General features: G+C 43.2%; 1 protein-coding gene across 2 annotated transcripts in view; it reads left to right on the top strand.

The window, feature by feature from the left end:
- TBCEL (tubulin folding cofactor E like) overlaps positions 1 to 11,989 on the top strand; it is a 53,876-nt gene extending 41,887 nt beyond the window's left edge. For both annotated transcript variants that reach the window (XM_040425233.1, XM_040425226.1), the window contains exons 5-8: positions 683 to 939; positions 2,287 to 2,413; positions 4,960 to 5,076; positions 10,445 to 11,989. In XM_040425233.1, the coding sequence (XP_040281167.1) occupies positions 683 to 939; positions 2,287 to 2,413; positions 4,960 to 5,076; positions 10,445 to 10,763 (820 nt within the window). In that variant the 3' untranslated portion in view covers positions 10,764 to 11,989. The remainder of the gene's footprint in view (positions 1 to 682; positions 940 to 2,286; positions 2,414 to 4,959; positions 5,077 to 10,444) is intronic.
- Positions 11,990 to 20,590: the final 8,601 nt, after the last annotated feature.

The following is a 20,590-nucleotide window of genomic DNA, read 5'->3' on the forward strand; positions in this document are numbered from 1 at the left end:
CACCTAGCAACTGAGTCTCTAAGGCCAATTAACCCTTTTGCAGCTTATAGAAAGGAAGGAAACTTGTGCAAGAATATCCTAAATCCCACATTTTAACCCCTTTAGCAGTGCAGTATGGCGCAGCAGTGGGACACTGCAAATGCTTCTAGTCTACTCTCCAAATGTATCCTTAGTGCATAATGGACAGGAGTGTCTCTTTGGCATACGTGTGGTCTGTGTATGTCAGTATATTTCCTTTTTTTTTTCAGCTGTATAAGGGCTATATGTCTGATATATTATGTGATAGCTGGAACCGGCAGCAATGAGTGATAAAGTTTGAACAGTAATGGGGTTATACAGTAAACTCGGTCCTAACGACCACCTCTTTGAGAAGACCAACCCCTTATCCAGACCAGATTTAAATTCTCTTTTCATTCTTTATAATTTATATGCCGTAAAGACAAATTCCACCATAAAAGTGGATGCAGTAAACATATCTGCATAAATATTTGTCACTAAATAGATATTTCATTGGCGCCCTTGGGGTGGCTCCAGGAGATCCGTTCTCCTTCACCGTGGGAAGGGACAACTGATCTCTTGCAGGCACCATATACCTGTTCCTTTACCTAGTCAAAGAGCCATATATTCTATATCTTACCGTACGAGCACAGTGTAATATAATGACATCTTCCGTTTTTTTCAGCTTGGAGGAACTATTCTTGTGCCTTAACGACTATGACACCATAGTGAGCTCTCCGGAGTGTTTCCGTTCCCTAAAGCTTCTCCATATAACGGACAACAACCTCAAGGACTGGTCAGATGTCTGTAAATTGGGCACAATGTTTCCTTGTCTCCATACCCTCGTGCTCGCCAATAACAACATTTTGGCTATTGACGATTCGGGCGGATCACTACCCCGCCTGTTTCCAAATCTGCGCTCGATAAGCCTTCATAAATCAGGTAAGATCTCCTACATTTAGGTTTATTGTACTTTTGTGCAACCATATAATAGCAGATGGCAACAATAGGAAGCATTTGGCTTCCTGAAATTCGAGCTAAAGGCAGCATAGTGTGCGTCCGAAAATGCTGCCCTATATGTGACCTAATAGAATAGGTTTAAAAACGCTTGCATCGAAGAGGCGAATCTTCTCGCATTGGCAGCGCAAATTTTATTGTTATCGGTTTTTGTTTTTCATGCATGTGTACCACATCCATGAGATCATGCAAGTGGTTCTAGTATGTTTTGAGTTGATCCAAGCATATTATTCAGCCATTTTTTGTGTTCTTTTATTTTAAGCAGTTGTAGGGATTGTCCAAAATTTTAACACCCCTTTTAAGATTGAAGTTGGTGAGTATCAAGTTGCTAGTCTTTGCGCAACAATGGCGTGTGCCAGTCATCTGCAACTTTTTACAAGAGTTTACTGATTACTCAATCTGCCCCAACCTTCTAAGCAAAGGGCTGTTCAAGTCAGGGACAGCTTAGGCTATTGTGACATATTTTCAGTGACAGAAATCTCTAAGTAGTGTCAAAGGGACCTTCTATAGAGCCTTTTCAAATCAGTAACAATCCGAAATCACAGGCTCCACTATTGTCATTTTCTGGCCTATATACCGTAATATTTCCAAAAATCTTTTTCACTGGATTTAAAGGGTCCCAGTCTAAAAACAGTGTAAAATAATCAGTAAAATAATTCATACTCACCTTATCGCTCCTCCGATTCTAATCCTTCCCAGGTCTCACGCCAATCTCCATTTCCTGGTCCCTCTTGACACAGGAAACGTGACCGCTCGGTAAATCGGCAGCCGCCGTGGTGATCTGCCTTGGCCAATGATTGGCTGAATGGTTACATTTCTAGTAGAGACTGTCGGGGGGGGGGGGGGGGGCTGGGAAGCGTTGAATTGGTAATGATAGGGACCTGTAAGTGTGATTTATTTTTACTTTTTTGGGGGGGGGTTTTAAATTTGCTTGGCCGGAGAAGCCCTAAAAATTGCTCTCCTGTGGAATGAATGTGAAAAGGGCTACTTTTGTACATTTTATAAATGGCAATGGGCTCCGCTAAAGAATAATTGACACTGGCTGCAGAACACACAATAGGGCTCAGTTCTCTGCCGTGTAAGAGATGCACACGGTAGCGTCATGTTTATTTCATAAGGGAAATGGTGATGACAGGTTGTCTTTGAGTCCGTCGTCGCAGCCCATTACAGCTTTGTATGACGGGGATCGCCCTTATTAGGCGCAGATGACAGCTATGTCGCCTCGTGCGGCGCACAGATGTGAGCTATGAATATTTATCTCTGTTTCTTCAGGTATAAACTCCTGGGAAGACATTGAGAAACTGAACACTTTGCCCGTGCTGGAAGAAATCCGATTACTAGGTATACCTCTGGTGGAGCCCTACAGCACAGAGGAGCGTAGAAAATTAGTAATTGCAAGGTAATTGTTATATTTATACAAAATTTAATATTAAAGGCAATTTCCCCACATATGAACTATTTAAGGCTACTTTCACATCTGCGTATTTGCTGGTTCTGTCATAGATCAGCAAAAACGCTTCCGTCACGATAATACAACCGGCTGCATCCGTTATGAACGGATCCGGTTGTATTATCTCTAAAATAGGCACGACGGATCCGTCTCTAAAACCATTGTTGTCTTTTGTGTCTGAGAAAACAGATCCACCACCATTGACTTACATTGGAACCGTCTTGCTCCGCATCCCATGACACACTCAACAACGCTGCTTGCAGCAGTTTTGTGTCCGTCATGGGAATGCAATGAAACGGAACGGAATTCATTCTGGTGCACTCCGTTCCCTTCAGTTCAGTTTTGTCCCCATTGACAATGAATGGGAACAAAACTGAAGCGTTTTCTTCCGGTTTTGAGATCCTATGACGGAAAGGGAAAGCGTAGATGTGAAAGTAGCCTAATCCCAGTGTCCTCTAGTTGACATACAATGTATCCCAAGAATACCTTTATTTCCTTTTCTTGACTTTTATCGCCTCTGAAAAACGACTTTTGATCCCTTTGCAAATTAGAACAAGAAAACCCAAGGGTCAGTAGCCATCGCTGATGGACTCCAGGCGCTCCTCCCCTCTGCATCCTTTCTCCACCTCCCTCCACTCCGGACATCATCAAGCCACCTCTCGAAATCTGTGGCAGGCGTACAACCATTCTCTGTTCGGGCCTGTACGCTTCTGTGGTCAATGGTAACATCAAGTGTACTGCGCATACGCATGGCCAGAAGTCTGTGCAACACAGGCAGTCCAGAAGAGGAGATCCAGTGGCTCGAGATTTAAAGCGGTGCATTGATGACGTCTGGAATGGAGGGCGGAGGGGAGGAATGAGGCTCAAATCAAATAGGAGCGGCTAGGGTCCATCAGCGATGGCTACTGCCACTTGGGCTCTTTTCTTTTAATTTTCATAGGGATCAAAACTTGTTTTTCGGAGGCTATAAAAATCAAGAAAAGGAAATAAAGGTATGTTTGGGGTATGTGGTATGTCAACTACAGGGCACTGGGAATGGATTAAAATGTTATATATGGTGACATATGCAAATATGTAAAAGGAAATATCGAGACGGTTAAACTTTTTCTAAAAAGGTCTGATTGGCTTAAATTTTTTTTGAAAAGTGCACAAGGCTAGGTTCACATCTGCTGCAAAAAAAAGCTGAATAAAGTACTGCTGCTTGCAGAAGTTTTCCCTCCAGCAAAATCAAGGAAACCATAACTGAATCCCAACAGACCTGATTACAGCCAAGGGGTCCAGAAGTCCCTCAGGGGCTGTTGATGTCTGGGGAAGGCCGGATCTGATACTTCAGTTTTTTTTCTGTATATTTCTGTTCCCATGACGGAAAAGAAAAGCAGAAAATGAGGCTCATATGATTGTGAACCTAGCCCAACTCTACCTGCAACCTGAGTTCCCAAAGTGCCATTCTGCGTTACAGAAGTTATTAGACTGTATATCACTAGGGGGTTATGACAGCACCACTGGGCATGATGGGAGCCGCTCGAAAGGAAGTTTGGACCCAATGCAATGTTTTAATTTTTTAAACATTTTTAATTAGTTATATTCAGGTTTTTTCTATTTTGGCGGAGGAGGGCTTATGGTTTTTCATTCAAAAAAACCTAATGATAGCTCCTCTCTTAGAGGCTTGTCCCATGAGGAGGGCGTATTGGGTGTGTATATTATTATGAAAAAACAATAGCCCCCCCCCCCCCCCCCCAAAAAAAAAAAATTTTCAAAAATATAACGATTTAAAAAAAAAAAATCTGCAAATGGGGAGAGCAGCTCCCATCTTACCCGGAGGTATAAAATATTGCTGTACATAGTATTTATATAGCATTATATCGGGAACAGAGCTGCACCCCCGAAAGTTCAGTCCCAACTTCTTCAAAGTGTCAGCGTGCCCTAAAGCCCTTTTTTTCTTTTACATTTTTTTGGGGAGGAGCTATTGTTTTTGTAATAAAATACAGACCTGCACCCCCATGCTAGGTCACTTTAAGGGATACACTGACATTCGTGAAACCCCTGGTGATCCCCTAGCAGAGTACTAACATCTATGGCATATATATATAGTATAGCAAAAATTCTATACGGCCTTAGATGGTGCTGACTGAAGCTGGTGCACAGATTCTTATAGACTGGAGCTTTTTCCATTATCATTCATTCTGAAACTGACAGTCTTATCTCTTTCCGAAAAATCTCGAGACTCCAGTGATAACCGCATTCGTTTGCCAGAAGAGTCCCACAATCGCTCTGGAATTTTGGAGATGACCTGGATGATATTCATACTTTCTAAAGTTTCTTGCACGCAGTATTTCTATGGGGTCACTCTAGTGCATTTAAGTCTTTTGGCAGCGAGATCCCGGGAGTGAAAGCATATTGATTACATGGAAGACAGATCAGGGCATTCTCCTCTCCAGTTTTAATGCAGCGGAGTGATGGTCTCGCTAATCTTTCCCTCTCATATGAACTCCTAGATTGCCGTCTGTTTCCAAACTGAATGGCAGTGTTGTCACAGAAGGTGAAAGAGAAGACTCCGAGAGATTCTTCCTCCGTTACTATATGAATGTCCCAAAGGAAGAAGTTCCATTACGGTAAGACTATAGACAATGGGAAATAAAAAAGGGGTAATAAGACGGACACAATTTACTTTTCTTGTAGGGAAGCCTGAACACTAAATATTTGCTCCTGGGGCATAATGACCACCATTGTCCTCCTTAACTTATCTTCAGCTTTTGTCTAGGAACTTGTCACATCTAGTAAATGTGTTTCCCGGTGTACGTAAACGGGATAGCATTCAGGCGAGTGTATCAGTGTAGACTCCATTGCCCTACAAAGCCATCAGCAGAATACAGGCTGCCATTTAGCAGAGCGCAGTGACGTATTTCCCATACACGCAGATCATGTGATTGCTGCAGGTCCCAGCGCTAAACTCCTTCTTCTGTTCCCAACTTGAAAACACTGCATTTTCGTGCTTCCGCCACTAGGAGGAGACGAGTGCAGAGAGATTTTTACAGCTTCCTGTATTAATTCCTATGCAATGAGCTCCCCCTAATGGTGGCTGCAGGCAGCCAGTTTTGAAATATATATCATGTCTTTGGATGGGATTTATCAACGTAATTATGCCAACTGATCGCTATGGGGCCCAGGGGAGGGAGGGTGCCCAGTGCTAAACTCCTTCTTCTGTTCCCAGAAAATGCAGAAAACACTGCATTTTCATGCATCCGCCACTAGGAGGAGACGAGTGCAGAGAGATTTTTACAGCTTCCTTTACATTCAATTGTAACTGTATCAGTTCCTATGCAATGAGCTCCCCCTAATGGTGGCTGCAGGCAGCCAGTTTTTAAATATATTACGTGTTTGGGTGAGATTTATCAACGTATTTATGCCAGTTGACCGCTATGGGGCACAGGGGAGGGAGGGTTCCCAGCGCTAAACTCCTTCTTCTGTTCCCAGCTTGAAAACACAGAATTTTCATGCAGCCACCACTAGGGGGAGCCCTGTGTGAATAGATTTTTACAGCTTCCATTGCAGTCATTAGTAACTGTATAAATTCCTAGTGGTTGCAGGCAGCCACGTTTTGTAATATGTGTAAGGGGGAGATTTGTGAGTGTATTTGTGCCAGTTTTCTGGTTTAAATACATTGGAAATTATGTTCACCAAAAGCTCCATATTTTTGAAAAACTTAAAAGTTGGATAAAATGGATGAGACTGAGGCTATATTCACACAATGGTGGTGCTGCTGCTGTGCATGTGTTGCTGGTCCGCCAAACACAGGCACTTTCTGTGTGATCTCCACATCACTGTTTGCGGTCCACAACATGGGCACAATGGCACCACAGCCACGTGAATGTACCTGCTTTTTTTTTTTCATTAGTAACAATTTCTTGTAGATCAACACATACAGGGTGTATATTAGACGAGGAAGGGGATGGACCAGCGCGCCCGTCTCAGCCATCATTTTCTGCGCCTGTTTTAGGCATAGAAAATGGTCTAAATGTAAGACGGCTCATAAGCTGTCTTACATTTAGAACTGGCGCTGGATGTGCTGCAGTTATGTGGAGGCCGGCGCTTCTTTATAACTTTGGCGGATCCAGCGCAAAGGCTTATTAAGACTGGCGTTTGAAACACCAATCTTAATAAATGACCCCCATAATGTTCATTCTCGTGCTAAGTCCTTTGTAGCACCGACCTATTTGGTACGGTACAGAAATGTTCACACCTTTGGACTTCTGTCTGAATTTCTGCATCAGAAGAACAGACCGGCACTCACTTGTCGATGCTATCATGTATTCTCTATTGTCACTTTTCTTTTCTGTGACGCGTTTCGGCTTAGACTTAGCCTTCTTCAGACGTATTACAATCACCAATAAACAGGACATTTAAATAGCCCGCCCGACGTCACACTTGGGTTCCGGGTGGACTATTTAAATGTCCTGTTTATTGCATCGACAAGTGAGTGCTGGTCTGTTCCTCATATGCAAGCGGAGTGCCTCTCCTAGACGCGAGCCGCCCATTCTATTTGTACCGGAATGCCGACCTACATACACTATCTAAATTTCTGCATCAGTCAGCACTTTTTACATGGGCATAATTGGGATTGTGAGAAGCTAATTGCACAACATGCGGGTATAGGGGAGGTCCACCTTCACTACTAGTTTTATGGTAATTCCTTGTTCAATATATCGTAAAAGAGTAATGAAGCCATTTTGCAGCTTCTGTGCAGGATTATATGTTTCCATTGGAACAAATTACAAACAATCTGATGTAGTCTGAAGCCATGGCCGTCCATCTGAGCCTTTTACCAAAGGTAAAATGGCAAGAACTAGAGAGCAGATGATAGAGAGTTTGATTGCTAGATGAAACTACTCAGGTTTTGTAGCATAGGAACTGTAGACCCAAGCTAATGTCCCATAGGAGCAAAAGGATCAGGCATGTTGAGAACCAGCTGCTCAATCCATACATGACACCTCCATACTTGACTGGGTTCGGGTGACACTAATCTAATATGTAAGGCCATCTGTACTGTGGTGGGGCATAACAGGGCTATAGTCGAGGTAGACCTGAGGGCTACATAGGCCTCTTTGGTCACAATGGAAAATACATTAAAAAAGTATAATATTCTAATCACACTTGGCAACTTTGTAAAAAAAAAAAGTTTCTGTGTGTGGCCACGCCCATTTTGGAAGACTGCCCTTTTCAGGACTAGGCCACACCCTTTTGTGATGTCACTTCCCTTTCTGCGATGCATTAAGCGCCCCTGAGAGAACATATGGGTGTCAGGACTGAGTCTGATGACATAGCGTCCTGGCACCACACACAGGCAGAGCTTATGGTGGGCTCTTCATACGCTGTGCAGGAGAGTCACCAGATCCGTTTAATTCCGGTATTCAGATCTCAATATCGGAATTTATAATGCAAGTGTGAAAGTCGCTGTAACAGAATCGCTGTTATTGCCTGGACCAATGTGATTGGTTATTATGTTTGTATACTGTGGGAGGTCCTCTTGCAGGGAGACTTCCATAAAAGCCAGCGTGGCATCAATAAAGCTGGCTGCTACACCCTTCATCGTGTTTCGGCTGGTGCTTGGGTAACTGATCGCTACTTGGGACAATCTCAGCTACAGCATTTCACTTCTTTTGGATTAAACTGGCGGAGAAGCGAACAGTGGGCTATAATCACTCCGGCTCTCAGCCGTTTGGCTCAAAACCTACGAACCCCCTAGCTAACCACTTCCGGGTTCGTTACAGTCGCCTTAGCTGGTTTATGTAGTATGTGTATTTCAGCATATGGGTAGCATTCACTTCTTGGAAGAGATGCTGCAATAGCAATTCGGATTTCTTCTTTTCCTCACTGTTTGTTTCATAAAATAAGACATCACTTACAAATAGCATGCTACTTCAAATCCTGAGAGTCCGTGCAGAGTCCAAGCTCACTGCCGTCAATGAGGCCTTTGTCCCAGGCCCTCCATCTGTGCAATGTGAAAAAGAGACACCAATAGGTCTTGTGCAGTGATTAATGGCTGAGTCTTTCCAGTTCATAGAGCCAGTGTGCTATTCCAAACTGCCTGCCTCTCGGGTTGCAAGTGGCTGGGTCATGCTCCCCTGTGAATCCTCATGTTACTGGCCTACACAGCACGGGATCCCTCACATTTGTGAAATTTACTGTGAAGTTTCCCTTTATGCTGGAAATCTCGGCCCGTACCTCCAGGTTTCTTCACTTTCTGAGATATGAAAGGAGAAATTGGGATCTAAGAAGCATAAAGATTACAGTTCTGTAGAGTTTAATGAGGTAATCCGGCCAAACTGCAGTGTCCTTTGTGGACCTCCAAAAAGGTTCCCTGTAAAGTGGCACCCCTGGCCACTAACTGTGCGGGAAGCTGCAGCACAGCCCCATTCTCAGGATCAATGGAGGTCCTGGCATGTTTCCACTCATTACCAACAGGATTCAGCAGCCACAGGAACGTCAGCGTCAGAGGACCCCATTCCAGATATAAGTGCAGGTTCCAGAGGTCTGACTCACATCTATCAGAAATGTATGGCATATCCTGTGGATAAAGTCTAAGATCGGAATAACCCTTTAAAGGGGTCTGGGATTTTAGTATTGATGACCTATCCTCAGGATAGGTCATCAATATCAGATCAGCGGGGGTCCGACACCCTGCCCCCTTACCGATACACTTGTTTCCTATACAAGTGTATACTACAGAGCCGTCCCATAGAAGTGAATGGGACGTCTTGTAATTACACATGCACGCCGCTGTGATGTAGACGGCGAGCAGGTAAACGATGAAGGGAAGGGAGCGCTCACATGAGCGTGGCTTTCTCTTTAAACAGCTGATCGGCCGGGGTGCTGGGAGTCGGACGCCTGCCGATCTGATACTGATGACCTATCCTGAGGATAGGTCATCAATATTACAATCCCAGAAAACCCCTTTAAATATGTCGTAAGGTGCACCTGCCTCATGACAGATACCTGTTAACCCCTTAAAGAGGATCTTTCAGCAGGATCAACTCTAACAAACCAGGTGCACAGCCTGGTAGGGTTGACCCTGCTAATTCAAACGATACCTGTGCGGTTAAAATTGGTTATGCCGTTCAAGAGAAAAAAGTGTTTTTATTGTATATGCAAACAAAGACTTCAGTGCACCGAAGAGCAGGCACTCCATGCATGACGTAGTTTAAAGGGGTTTTCTGAGACTTATGATGACCTATCCTCTTGATAGGTCATCAATATCTGATTGGTGGGTGTCCGACGCCTAGGATCCCCACCAATCACCTGTTTGAGAAGGCCTTTTCTCTGCTTTTTTCCCAGCTGATCGGTGGGGGTTCCGGTCGTCGGACCCCCACCGATCAGATACTGATGACCTGTCCAGAGGATAGGTCATCAGTTTATGAGTCTCAGAAAAACCTTTTAACTAGTGTGTTATCTATGTTCAATGGCTTGTTGATATTGCAGCAGTGCCATATACTCTTTTTTCTGGCAATTAAAAAAAATATATATTATTTATTTTAATAAAAATTTATTTAATTTTACTAAACTTATCTAGCTTCTTTTATGCTTTGGAAGGCTTAGGTAGCTAAAGCTTTATTGCCTTTTTAGTGTCCTTGCCTGTCCACAATACTAGCTAGCACTATATATAAAATACACTAAAGGTGACCCTACACATCAGATTGATGTTGGCCAGACACCGATTACACCAGGATCCGCCAACCTTTTCATTTGTATAGGGTTGCCCCGACTTACCCCCAATGGCAGATGTCAGAGGAGGAGAGGAAGAGAAGGATCCTGCTTCTACATGTCCGATCCTTTTGGTTTTAGAGAGACAAGCCTTCGTCAGAGGTGTCTAGCAGCGGCGTATTCATTTCTCCCCATTCAGAACGCCCCGCCAAGCATGCATGTGTATGGGGGGGATTTACCAGTGTAATATCATATGTCTTAATGCTTTTTGTCTTCCACTAGTTATCAACAGCTGGTAAGGAAGTATGGCAAGTTGGAACCTCTGGCTGAGGTTGATCTCCGACCTCAGAATCAAGCTTGTGTTGACATTCACTATGATGAAAAAGTCCAGAAGATAAGTGTCCGACTCGATCAGACCGTGGCCGAATTCAAGAAGCAGCTTAAGACTGTAGTACAATTGTCCACAAACAACATGCGGGTTTATTACTTGGACCACGAGACCCCTTTTGGGCTGGAGGAGATGAAATTCAGCACACGGGCTTTACACTCGTATAATGTCCGCGATGGAGTCAAATTTTACGTAGAGCCAAAAATCAAATGACCTTTAAGTATTGTATGCACAGGTATAGCGATATATATGTGACCTATGTACAAATTATTTTTATTGTTTGTCTTTGTAAAGTTTTATTTCTTATCCCCCGTTATGCTTGCACAGCTATGCACTGTTGTCTCTCAGTTGGAGTCCTGCCTTTCATTTAGAATTCAAAGAGTTTTCCTGTTTTGTAAAGAGAGTCTGTCATCTCCAAAATCTATTTCAAAGTCAACGCCAGACGGGGTCAGTGCCCCAGAACATTACCAAACCTTTCTTTTGAAAATCCAGTCTTCTAGTCCTGAGAAATGACTCTTTTTATTTTTATGGGTTGGGACACCCCGCGCCACCCATTTCTTGTTTGATTGACAATTCCTGAGATTTCCGAGCTGGAAGCTTTCACCCAGGGGAACCTAGGAGTACAGAGGTGAATGGAGAGGTCCCGCCTATGGGGCACCGAAAACCTTATCTGCATTTAAAAAAAAAATATCAGCATTTCTCAAGATTAGAGGACCGGATCACCACAAAAAAGTTATGGTTATGTTTCAGGTCACCTACCCTAATGATTTGGAAGTTCACAGACTCCCTTTAAAGGGGTTATGCAGGCGTATTCCTCCTCCTGATCTAAAATCGGAGAAGCGCCACTGCACACTGGGCCGAGGCAACCATCCGATACCCAGTGAGGGTCCAATTCTAATTGTGCACAGGACTTGCTGGGCATCCCCCAATTGCTTGGCAACTGTCTCCCCCAGCAGTCAGTTGCATTTCTCCCTACTTAGGTGGGAGAGTGCACCATTACAAACCCTTTCATCATTATTAAATGGAAAGTATCTCTTTTAATCCCTAGACACTTTAAAAATCTCCGCTTGCAGTCAGTGAATGGAAAAAATCTCGTTCCCAGCCAAAGCCTAAAAACTGGCACTGGAGTAAGGCTTATTAAGCTATCAGAGCGTTCTCTTGCAATGTGTGCCACCCCCGTCATTTGGACATGACCAGGACAGGTTTTTTATTCACAAACAACAAGCAAAAATATTAAAAACTGTGAGGAACTGAAACACAAAGTTGAAGAATGTTATATTAGCTTTATGATTTACCGTGGTTTCACAGACATCTTTTTTGGAAAATGCTGCTGCAAATGTGTTTTTTAGAGCCCTAAATCAGAAATGGGTCCAACATGAAGGAGACTTGTTCTCCCTTTTGTATTTTCTATTCCTTTATAACCCACTTCTGCTTTTGCTCAAAAAACTGCACAAGTGGCATTTTTTCAAAAAATTGCTGCGTGAAATAACCCATAAAGAGGTTGTCCATTACGGTATTTTACAAGTGATTGCCTATCTTTAGGATAAGTCCTCACTACCTGATTGGAGGAGGTCCGACACGCTGTACCCCCGCAGAAGTTGGCACCAGAGCTCCACAGCTCCACCCATTACTGCAGCGCAGCTCCGATTAAAGTGAGTGCTGAAGTGACCACTGCACAACCGTCGGAGCTGTGTAGTTACGGCACTGACTTTTTGCAGAACAGCTAATCTGTGTAAGGTGTGGGGCCTCCGCCAATCAGATAGCGATGCCTTGTCCTGAGGATAGGTCATCACTTGTAAAAGTGTGGACAAACCCTTTAAGTTGCCATCTCTAGAGCACTTACAGTGGGGGAAATAATTATTTGACCCCTCACTGATTTTGTAAGTTTGTCCAATGACAAAGAAATGAAAAGTCTCAGAACAGTATCATTTCAATGGTAGGTTTATTGTAACAGTGGCAGATAGCACATCAAAAGGAAAATCGAAAAAATAACTTTAAATAAAAGATAGCAACTGATTTGCATTTCATTGAGTGAAATAAGTATTTGAACCCTCTAACAAAAAAAGACTTAATACTTGGTGGAAAAACCCTTGTTTGCAAGCACAGAGGTCAAACGTTTCTTGTAATTGATGACCAAGTTTGCGCACATTTTAGGAGGAATGTTGGTCCACTCCTCTTTGCAGATCATCTCTAAATCCCTAAGGTTTCGAGGCTGTCTCTGTGCAACTCTGAGCTTGAGCTCCCTCCATAGGTTTTCGATTGGATTAAGGTCCGGAGACTGACTAGGCCACTCCATGACCTTAATGTGCTTCTTCTTGAGCCACTCCTTTGTTGCCTTTGCTGTATGTTTTGGGTCATTGTCGTGCTGGAACACCCATCCACGACCCATTTTCAGTTTCCTGGCAGAGGGAAGGAGGTTGTCGCTCAGGATTTCACGATACATGGCTCCGTCCATTTTCCCGTTTATGCGAATAAGTTGTCCTGTGCCCTTAGCAGAAAAACACCCCCAAAGCAAAATGTTTCCACCCCCATGCTTGACGGTGGGGACGGTGTTTTGGGGGTCATAGGCAGCATTTTTCTTCCTCCAAACACAGCGAGTTGAGTTAATGCCAAAGAGCTCTATTTTGGTCTCATCAGACCACAGCACCTTCTCCCAGTCACTCTCTGAATCATTCAGGTGTTCATTGGCAAACTTCAGACGGGCATGCACATGTGCCTTCCTGAGCAGGGGGACCTTGCGAGCCCTGCAGGATTTTAATCCATTGCGGTGTAATGTGTTTCCAATGGTTTTCTTGGTGACTGTGGTCCCTGCTAATTTGAGGTCATTAACTAACTCCTCCCGTGTAGTTCTAGGATGCTTTTTCACCTTTCTCAGAACCATTGACACCCCACGAGGTGAGATCTTGCGTGGAGCCCCAGAGCGAGGTCGATTGATGGTCATTTTGTGCTCCTTCCATTTTCGAACAATCGCACCAACAGTTGTCACCTTCTCTCCCAGCTTCTTGCTAATGGTTTTGTAGCCCATTCCAGCCTTGTGCAGGTCTACAATTTTGTCTCTGACATCCTTGGACAGCTCTTTGGTCTTTCCCATGTTGGAGAGTTTGGAGTCTGCTTGATTGATTGATTCTGTGGACAGGTGTCTTTTATACAGGTGACTAGTTAAGACAGGTGTCCTTAATGAGGGTGACTAATTGAGTAGAAGTGTCTAACCACTCTGTGGGAGCCAGAACTCTTAATGGTTGGTAGGGGTTCAAATACTTATTTCACTCAATGAAATGCAAATCAGTTGCTATCTTTTATTTAAAGTTATTTTTTCAATTTTCCTTTTGATGTGCTATCTGCCACTGTTACAATAAACCTACCATTGAAATGATACTGTTCTGAGACTTTTCATTTCTTTGTCATTGGACAAACTTACAAAATCAGTGAGGGGTCAAATAATTATTTCCCCCACTGTATGAGGTCATTAAAAGTGATGGTAAGATCCAGCTGACTGTCTTGAGTGGGTAAAACCTTGGCACAGTTCTTTGACCTAAAACCAGGGCTGGATTCAGAAGAAAACTGCATGTGTGTTTCCAGCCTGAAGAAAGATTTTATGTTGTAAGGTTTTAAGCAAAAAGCTTCACCCTTTTTAGGCTAGAAGTGCGGAGTATGCAACTGATCACGCATGAATGGGTCACCAGTCACTTCATTGTTAAACCTCTGCCAGGGTTTGCAGTGCATTTCAGTATTTGCATTCTATATTTTTTTTATCTGTGCAGATTGCACCAGTAGAACCACCGCAGATCAGTCAGGTTGAAAAACGAGGTCAGATGGCAAAATTTTAGAATCTGTTTATGGCTACTAGTACACTATGGTGAGCCACAGTATGTTCAATTCAGCAGATCAACATGGGGTCAAGGTTCAGTTGCAGTCATAAGACTGACCCTAAAATGGCCTTAAAGGCTATGGACACCTTCAGACCATTTTTTTGTGACTGCATTTTACTCATTTTGGGCTAAAAAATCATTTTTTCAACTGGTCTTTTATAAAAAAAAAATAATAATAATGTTCAGCGGTTTCTGAGTTATAGGGGTTAAAAATCAGTCTGTTTGCAAGCTGTAACAGTCTGTTTTGAATTCCATGATCTGACAGTTCATTTGTAGCTCTATTATAGCTCAGTTCTTAACAAACTGAATAGAATATGGCTCAAATAAGTGTTTATGTAGTCAGGAGATCAGAGATAAGAACTACACATGAGTCGCTAGATGACGTGTTTCAAAGAAAACAAACTGACAGGTTGCAAATAGTGTTGAGCGAACTTCTGTTTTAAGTTCGGCGTCTAAAGTTCGGCTTCCGGTTAGCGGAGAATCCCGATATGGATTCCGAATTCCGTTGTGGTCCGTGGTAGCGGAATCAATAATGGCCGATTATTGATTCCGCTACCACGGACCACAACGGAATTCGGAATCCATATCGGGATCCTCCGCTAACCGGAAGCCGAACTTTAGACGCTGAACTTAAAACAGAAGTTTGCTCAACACTAGTTGCAAACAGACTGATTTTTAACCCTTCTATCTCAGAAATAGCAGAACATTTTTAATAAAGACCAATATTAGTAAGATGCACATAAAAAAGCTCTCGAAGGTGTACATAGCCTTTAAGAGAATAAATGTTGGTTGCAGTTCACTTGTTATTTTTTCTTGTTTTTGCTATAGACGTCCTTCATTAAAGTTTTTTCTTTGAGGTGGGGGCTCATATGCTGGAACCGCAAAAGTGAAATCCTCATCCTTGTGGCTTGTGCTCCTTCAGATTCTCAATGCACACATTGAGGGATAATAGCTCGGGTTGTTGCAAGACAATTCTGATAACTATACTGTCAAGAGCCCAGTACCTTTGTGTCCATCACATGACAGGAACAGATTTTTTTTCTACTCACTGTAAACAATGACTGCTCCTCGTAAATGACTGCAAGCAGTGATCTTGAAAACTGCAAGGAAGTGATGCAGAAAGTGTATTTGTTAAATGTAAATATTTTGTTAAAGAGGACCCTCCTCCTGTCCTGACATGTCTAATTGTATTCTTCACGAAATTACAATTCTTTTAACTCTTTTCTTTTAACTCTGCCTTGTGCCAGGAATAAATTGACAAATAAATGCTACCAGTTTGGGGGACAGTCTGATACGGTCTGCCATCCTAGCCCTAACTGATAACACCCAGATGTCAATACAGTCGAAAATTTCTGGGAGGAATAATAGAGGAACGGCACAATGCAGAATTTTAAGAAAAGATGCTTGGGGAATGCAAGTGTTTCCTAAAATGGACATGTCGGGAGAGGAGATAAATTATCCTTATCCTTTAGTTTGTCTTCAAATATGTAAAATAAATAATAATTATAATATTCTTTTATCTAAGATGGTTATATATGACATATATCATTTATTTATGCAGATTCCAAGAACTGGTTTTAGCCTCTTGTTTTTCCTCGCAGTCATTCTTTACGTTGCCTTATGCCGTATTCTCTCATAGATCTCTCTAGAAAAAGTTCTTTCGTTGACCTTTCCTTCAGTCTGAAAGCTTGAAAGTACAGTATCCGAGGCGACCCTCGCCCGAATCCCCGGGATCCCTCCCCAACCTATAGTCCCGCTTTCTTCTTTTACCTGCCAGCAGAGAACCTTTATCAGATTTTAATTAAACTCTCGTTGAGTTACCTCCATATGATTTCCTCTGCGGATTTCTTTCTTCTTCCCCTTTCTTCGACATTCCCGGTATATTTTTTTTACCTTCTTTCTGTGATGCACATGAAGCCTCTCTCTCTCTCTTTGACAGTGTTTGGAGGATTTTATTTCGTTCCTATTAAGTGAATATAACAAGGAACAATGTAAATTGTGAAGCTTCCTTCCCAGAGGCATTGCTCCAACTCATATTTCACTCAAAGGGGTCACATAAAAAAGAACTATTTAACAGAGAGAGACTTGCATAGGACAATAAGTACAAAGAAATATAAGAAATTGACGCAACGCTAATATTAGCTACAGCTCGATAGATCCTTCTACCTGCTTATGGATATATCCAAAATAAGAAATCGTTTGACCCCCACATTCTTTATGGAATATTGTCAATGACATACTTTTTACAATGGGGTAACATCCTGGAAAATATGTCAATGTTTGCTAAACTGAAATGAATAAAGGAACCTGAGCAACCAGTATGTGAATCAGTGGTTTTCTTTAGCTTCGAGCAGAATTTTCCTTCTCAATGTATCACCTTGAATGTTATTTTACTGCAGCCACATGGGCCATAGGAACCTGTAATTTGGAGATGACTCACTAAGGGCTCATGCACACGAATGTATCCGTTTTTGCAGGCTGCAAATCGCAGATACCGGCCATGTGCGTTCTGCATTTTGCGGAAGTCCAGCCCTCTATAGGACTGTCCTCTCCTTGTCCGTAATAGACATAGAATAGGACATGTTCTAGATTTTTGCGGGTGCCACAGAACAGACATACAGATGCTGACAGTACACAGTGTTGCTGTCCGCATATATCCCCATTGAAGTGAATGGGTATGCATCCAACACTCAGAAAAATGCAGATCTGATGCGGACAAAAAATACATTTGTGTGCATGACCGCTAACTTCTATGAGGAAGTGTTGTGCAGAGAAAGCTCTAAGACCTTTGCAGAAATCATTTTGCAGGGAGGGGGAGTGGATAAGCTGTGATCACCACTTATTGGGAATGGTGGATCCTGTGGTATCTTTCATTGTAATCCTGCCTGTCATGTTGAGATGACTACTAAAACATTTTCTACATAGGAACAGGACACGTTTAACTTTAATGGCTATGTACACCTTTGGGCAAAATGTTTTTTTTTTATTATTGCATTGTACTTATTTTGAGCTAAAAAAGAATTTTTTCAATTGGTCTTTATTAAAAATATGGAATCCTTCTTTCTGTACAGAGATGAGCTGCAATAGCAGCAGCCTGTGAATTTTCTGTCTTTTCCGTCATTTGGGGAGCTGATGGACTCCTTATCTCTGCTCTCTGACATTATAAAGACTCATAGCTCAATCCTTATCTTACTGATAAGAATGTGGCTTAAATAAGTGTTTATGACCTCTCAGTAGTTTAGAGATAAGGGTTATTAGATGACCGGCACAAAGTAAAAGTACTAGTCACACAGCTAGAAAAACAGTTAACCCTTTGTAACAGAACGGCTCAATATTTTTAATAAAGGCCAATTGAAAATATGATTTTTAGCAAAAAAAATTGTAAAATGCAGTCATAAACAAAAATTGCCTCCAAAGGTGTACATAGCCTTTAACTTTTAACCTCTATTTTTATTTAGCATTTTTTCACCACCTTCCAAAAGGCATAACTTTTTTTACATTTTTCTTTAAACATATGCAAATGAGGTGTTTTTTAGTTTTTTGCAGGACATTTTGTTTTTCACAATGGCATTTAGCTTTCTATAGGAAGTACTGAAAAAAGTGTGTAACAAATTAATTGTGTGGTGATATAAAAAGAAACTGTGCGACTGCGCCATTGTTTGTGTTTAGTTTTTATGTTTTTCACTGTGCACTATAAATAACTACATTGCTGATAGTATTGTCATATATCACCCGGCCAGTGGCTTCCACAACTGAGTGAAAAAGAAAAGAGCCATCAGTCATTCCACTTTTTATTAGATCATACCCAGGCACAACAAATGCCTTGTTGCTTAGTTCAGGATGTCCTAGAAAGTTCGGCCTGAGAGCCGAATGCAAGATAAGAAGTCTCCAAGGCTTTATTTACGCCTCCTTGTTTCTGATGACATCCATGACAAGATAGTGAATGTTTCATCTGTGACAATGACCTTGAACTGTCCATGTGTCTGGGTTTTTGTCCTCCGTGTCTCATCCGTTTTCCGTGTGTATTGCTAGGCCAAAAAAGGGGACTTCCAGAGCATCTCCTATTAATGGTCAGCGAAAACTGCTGACAGCTACACTTCATACAATACATCACAGTGGGGACTCAGATACAATTGAAACCATTGTTTTTTTAACTTCGCTTTTCCGGGTTCAAAGCTGAGCCCAGACATATTTCCCTACCCCATGGTACGAAAATGTTTTGGTATTTGATACTATACTCTACCTAGCGCAGCTCTTGATTACGCAGGCCAAGGGATTTAGAGGCTATGCATTAGTATTGTTCACTGTGACTTCACCGCCTCCTATGGTCAGGCTTTACCCCTATCTCGACCATTAGAGACGTTGACTTCACTGTAAGCAATGCTAGCCAGAAACATACGTCTATCATTCTCCATGGAGAGCCCGTTCCATCACTGTATTTCCCAAAAATGTCCTTTGCCCTTTGTGAATGACCACAGAACAAAGGAAAGCATTTGAGCATTTAATGGTGGTTTGTCCAGTTTAATGTATCAAACAAGGCAAACTAAATTATATAGTTTGTTTCTGGCAACAGGAGAAATTTGACGTCCCTCCATTATCAGTTTCGTCTTGGAATATCCACAATTTCCTTGATTGTTAAGGATACGCACCGTGCTTTGTGGGAGCAGTTGCATGCAGAATTTATACCACATCCAAGTAGGCAACAGTGGATCGAAATATCTGAAAAAGTTTGGGAGGTGTGCCAGTTTCCTAACTGTCTTGGGGCAGTGGACGGGAAACATATACGTATTATCAAGCCCCAAGGCACTAGTTCAGAGTACTATAACTACAAAAAAAAAATTTCAATTATATTAATGGCCATCACTGATGCCCAGTACCGTTTTGTGGCATTCGATGTTGGGGCTTATGGCCCAAACAATGATTCCATAGTCTTTAAAAATTCTGACATGGGGCGAAGGCTATACAATAGACAATTTGATTTTCCACCACCTCAACCTCTACCAGGTACTAAAGCTTCTCCCATGCCCTTCGTGTTGGTTGCTGGTGAAGCGTTTCAGATGTGTGGCAATATACTTAAACCTTATTGCAACCGCGGATTAAACAGGAGCAAACGCATATTCAACTACTGCCTGACTAGGGCACGAGTTACCGGTGACACAAAACTCTCAATGGTGGCACTAAACTTCAGATAGAGCGGCATGACGTAGGTTAGCCGCGCTCCTCCTCCGGCTGCCGTCTCCGCTCTCGCTCACCTCTCTCTGCCTCGCCTAGCTCTGCTCTGCTCCCTGATGCGCATGGAACGCCCCCTGGCCAGGCCTGGCTAGTCGATTACCGATGGAAGCCTGAGCTACCTGCCTGTTGCCTGCTGGGATCCGCCGTGGCCTCCGGGCTGATTGTTCCTGGCCCGTCGTCCGAGCCCGCTTGCCTGCAGGTACCTGCAGCATGATGATCTGTTTCCTCTCCTGCGGAGGTGCCGAGTGCTGGTGTTTGATCTTCTGCTCCCGCTCCTGCTCCTGCTGAGGTGCCGTGTGCCGGCCGGCGGTGGTAAGCCTCTGACATGCTGGATTGGGCTCCTGTTATATCTTGCCCTTTGCTGCCTCTTCAGTCGTTTGCAGTGCCCAGCTTCCTACTGTACAGCGCCCCCCTTGCTACGTCATTGTGTGCCCGAATACCGATGCCCGCTCCCAGCCGTGTCTTGTTGCGACCTGTTTCATGTCACCCTGCTGCCTGGGGGGTGTTAGGAGTTGGAGCTGGAAAAGTTAGGGGGTAAACCAGGTTGCTGCCCGCGTGGGAGAAGCAGGGGCTTGATCTCAGGCACCCCGCTGGTTAATTGGTTGATGTGACCCCAATACGGAGTGCTGAGGAGTTTGCTGATCCCCGGTGCGGCCGGGCAACGGTGGTGGTGTGGAATTCTCAGCCTTCTGTGTCAGCGCTCCTGTCCCCGTTGGTGAGCCTCGCGGATTGCGGTGGCTGGTTGCGGGACCTGGGGCTGATCGCTAGGGTCTGGGGCTGCAATATTAGTGCAACTGATGAATGTAAAGGCCCATAAAGCCTGAGCGGAACAAGTGGAACTAACTAAGAGGAACAGTAAAGTCCCATAAAGCTCCTCTTTAACTTTCAGACTCCCGGTCTTCAACCGTGGCTTTCCTGGATGGATTGGCGTCCCCTGGT

The sequence above is a fragment of the Bufo bufo genome, chromosome 1 (genome assembly GCF_905171765.1).
Source record: "Bufo bufo chromosome 1, aBufBuf1.1, whole genome shotgun sequence".
Taxonomy (NCBI): domain Eukaryota; kingdom Metazoa; phylum Chordata; class Amphibia; order Anura; family Bufonidae; genus Bufo; species Bufo bufo.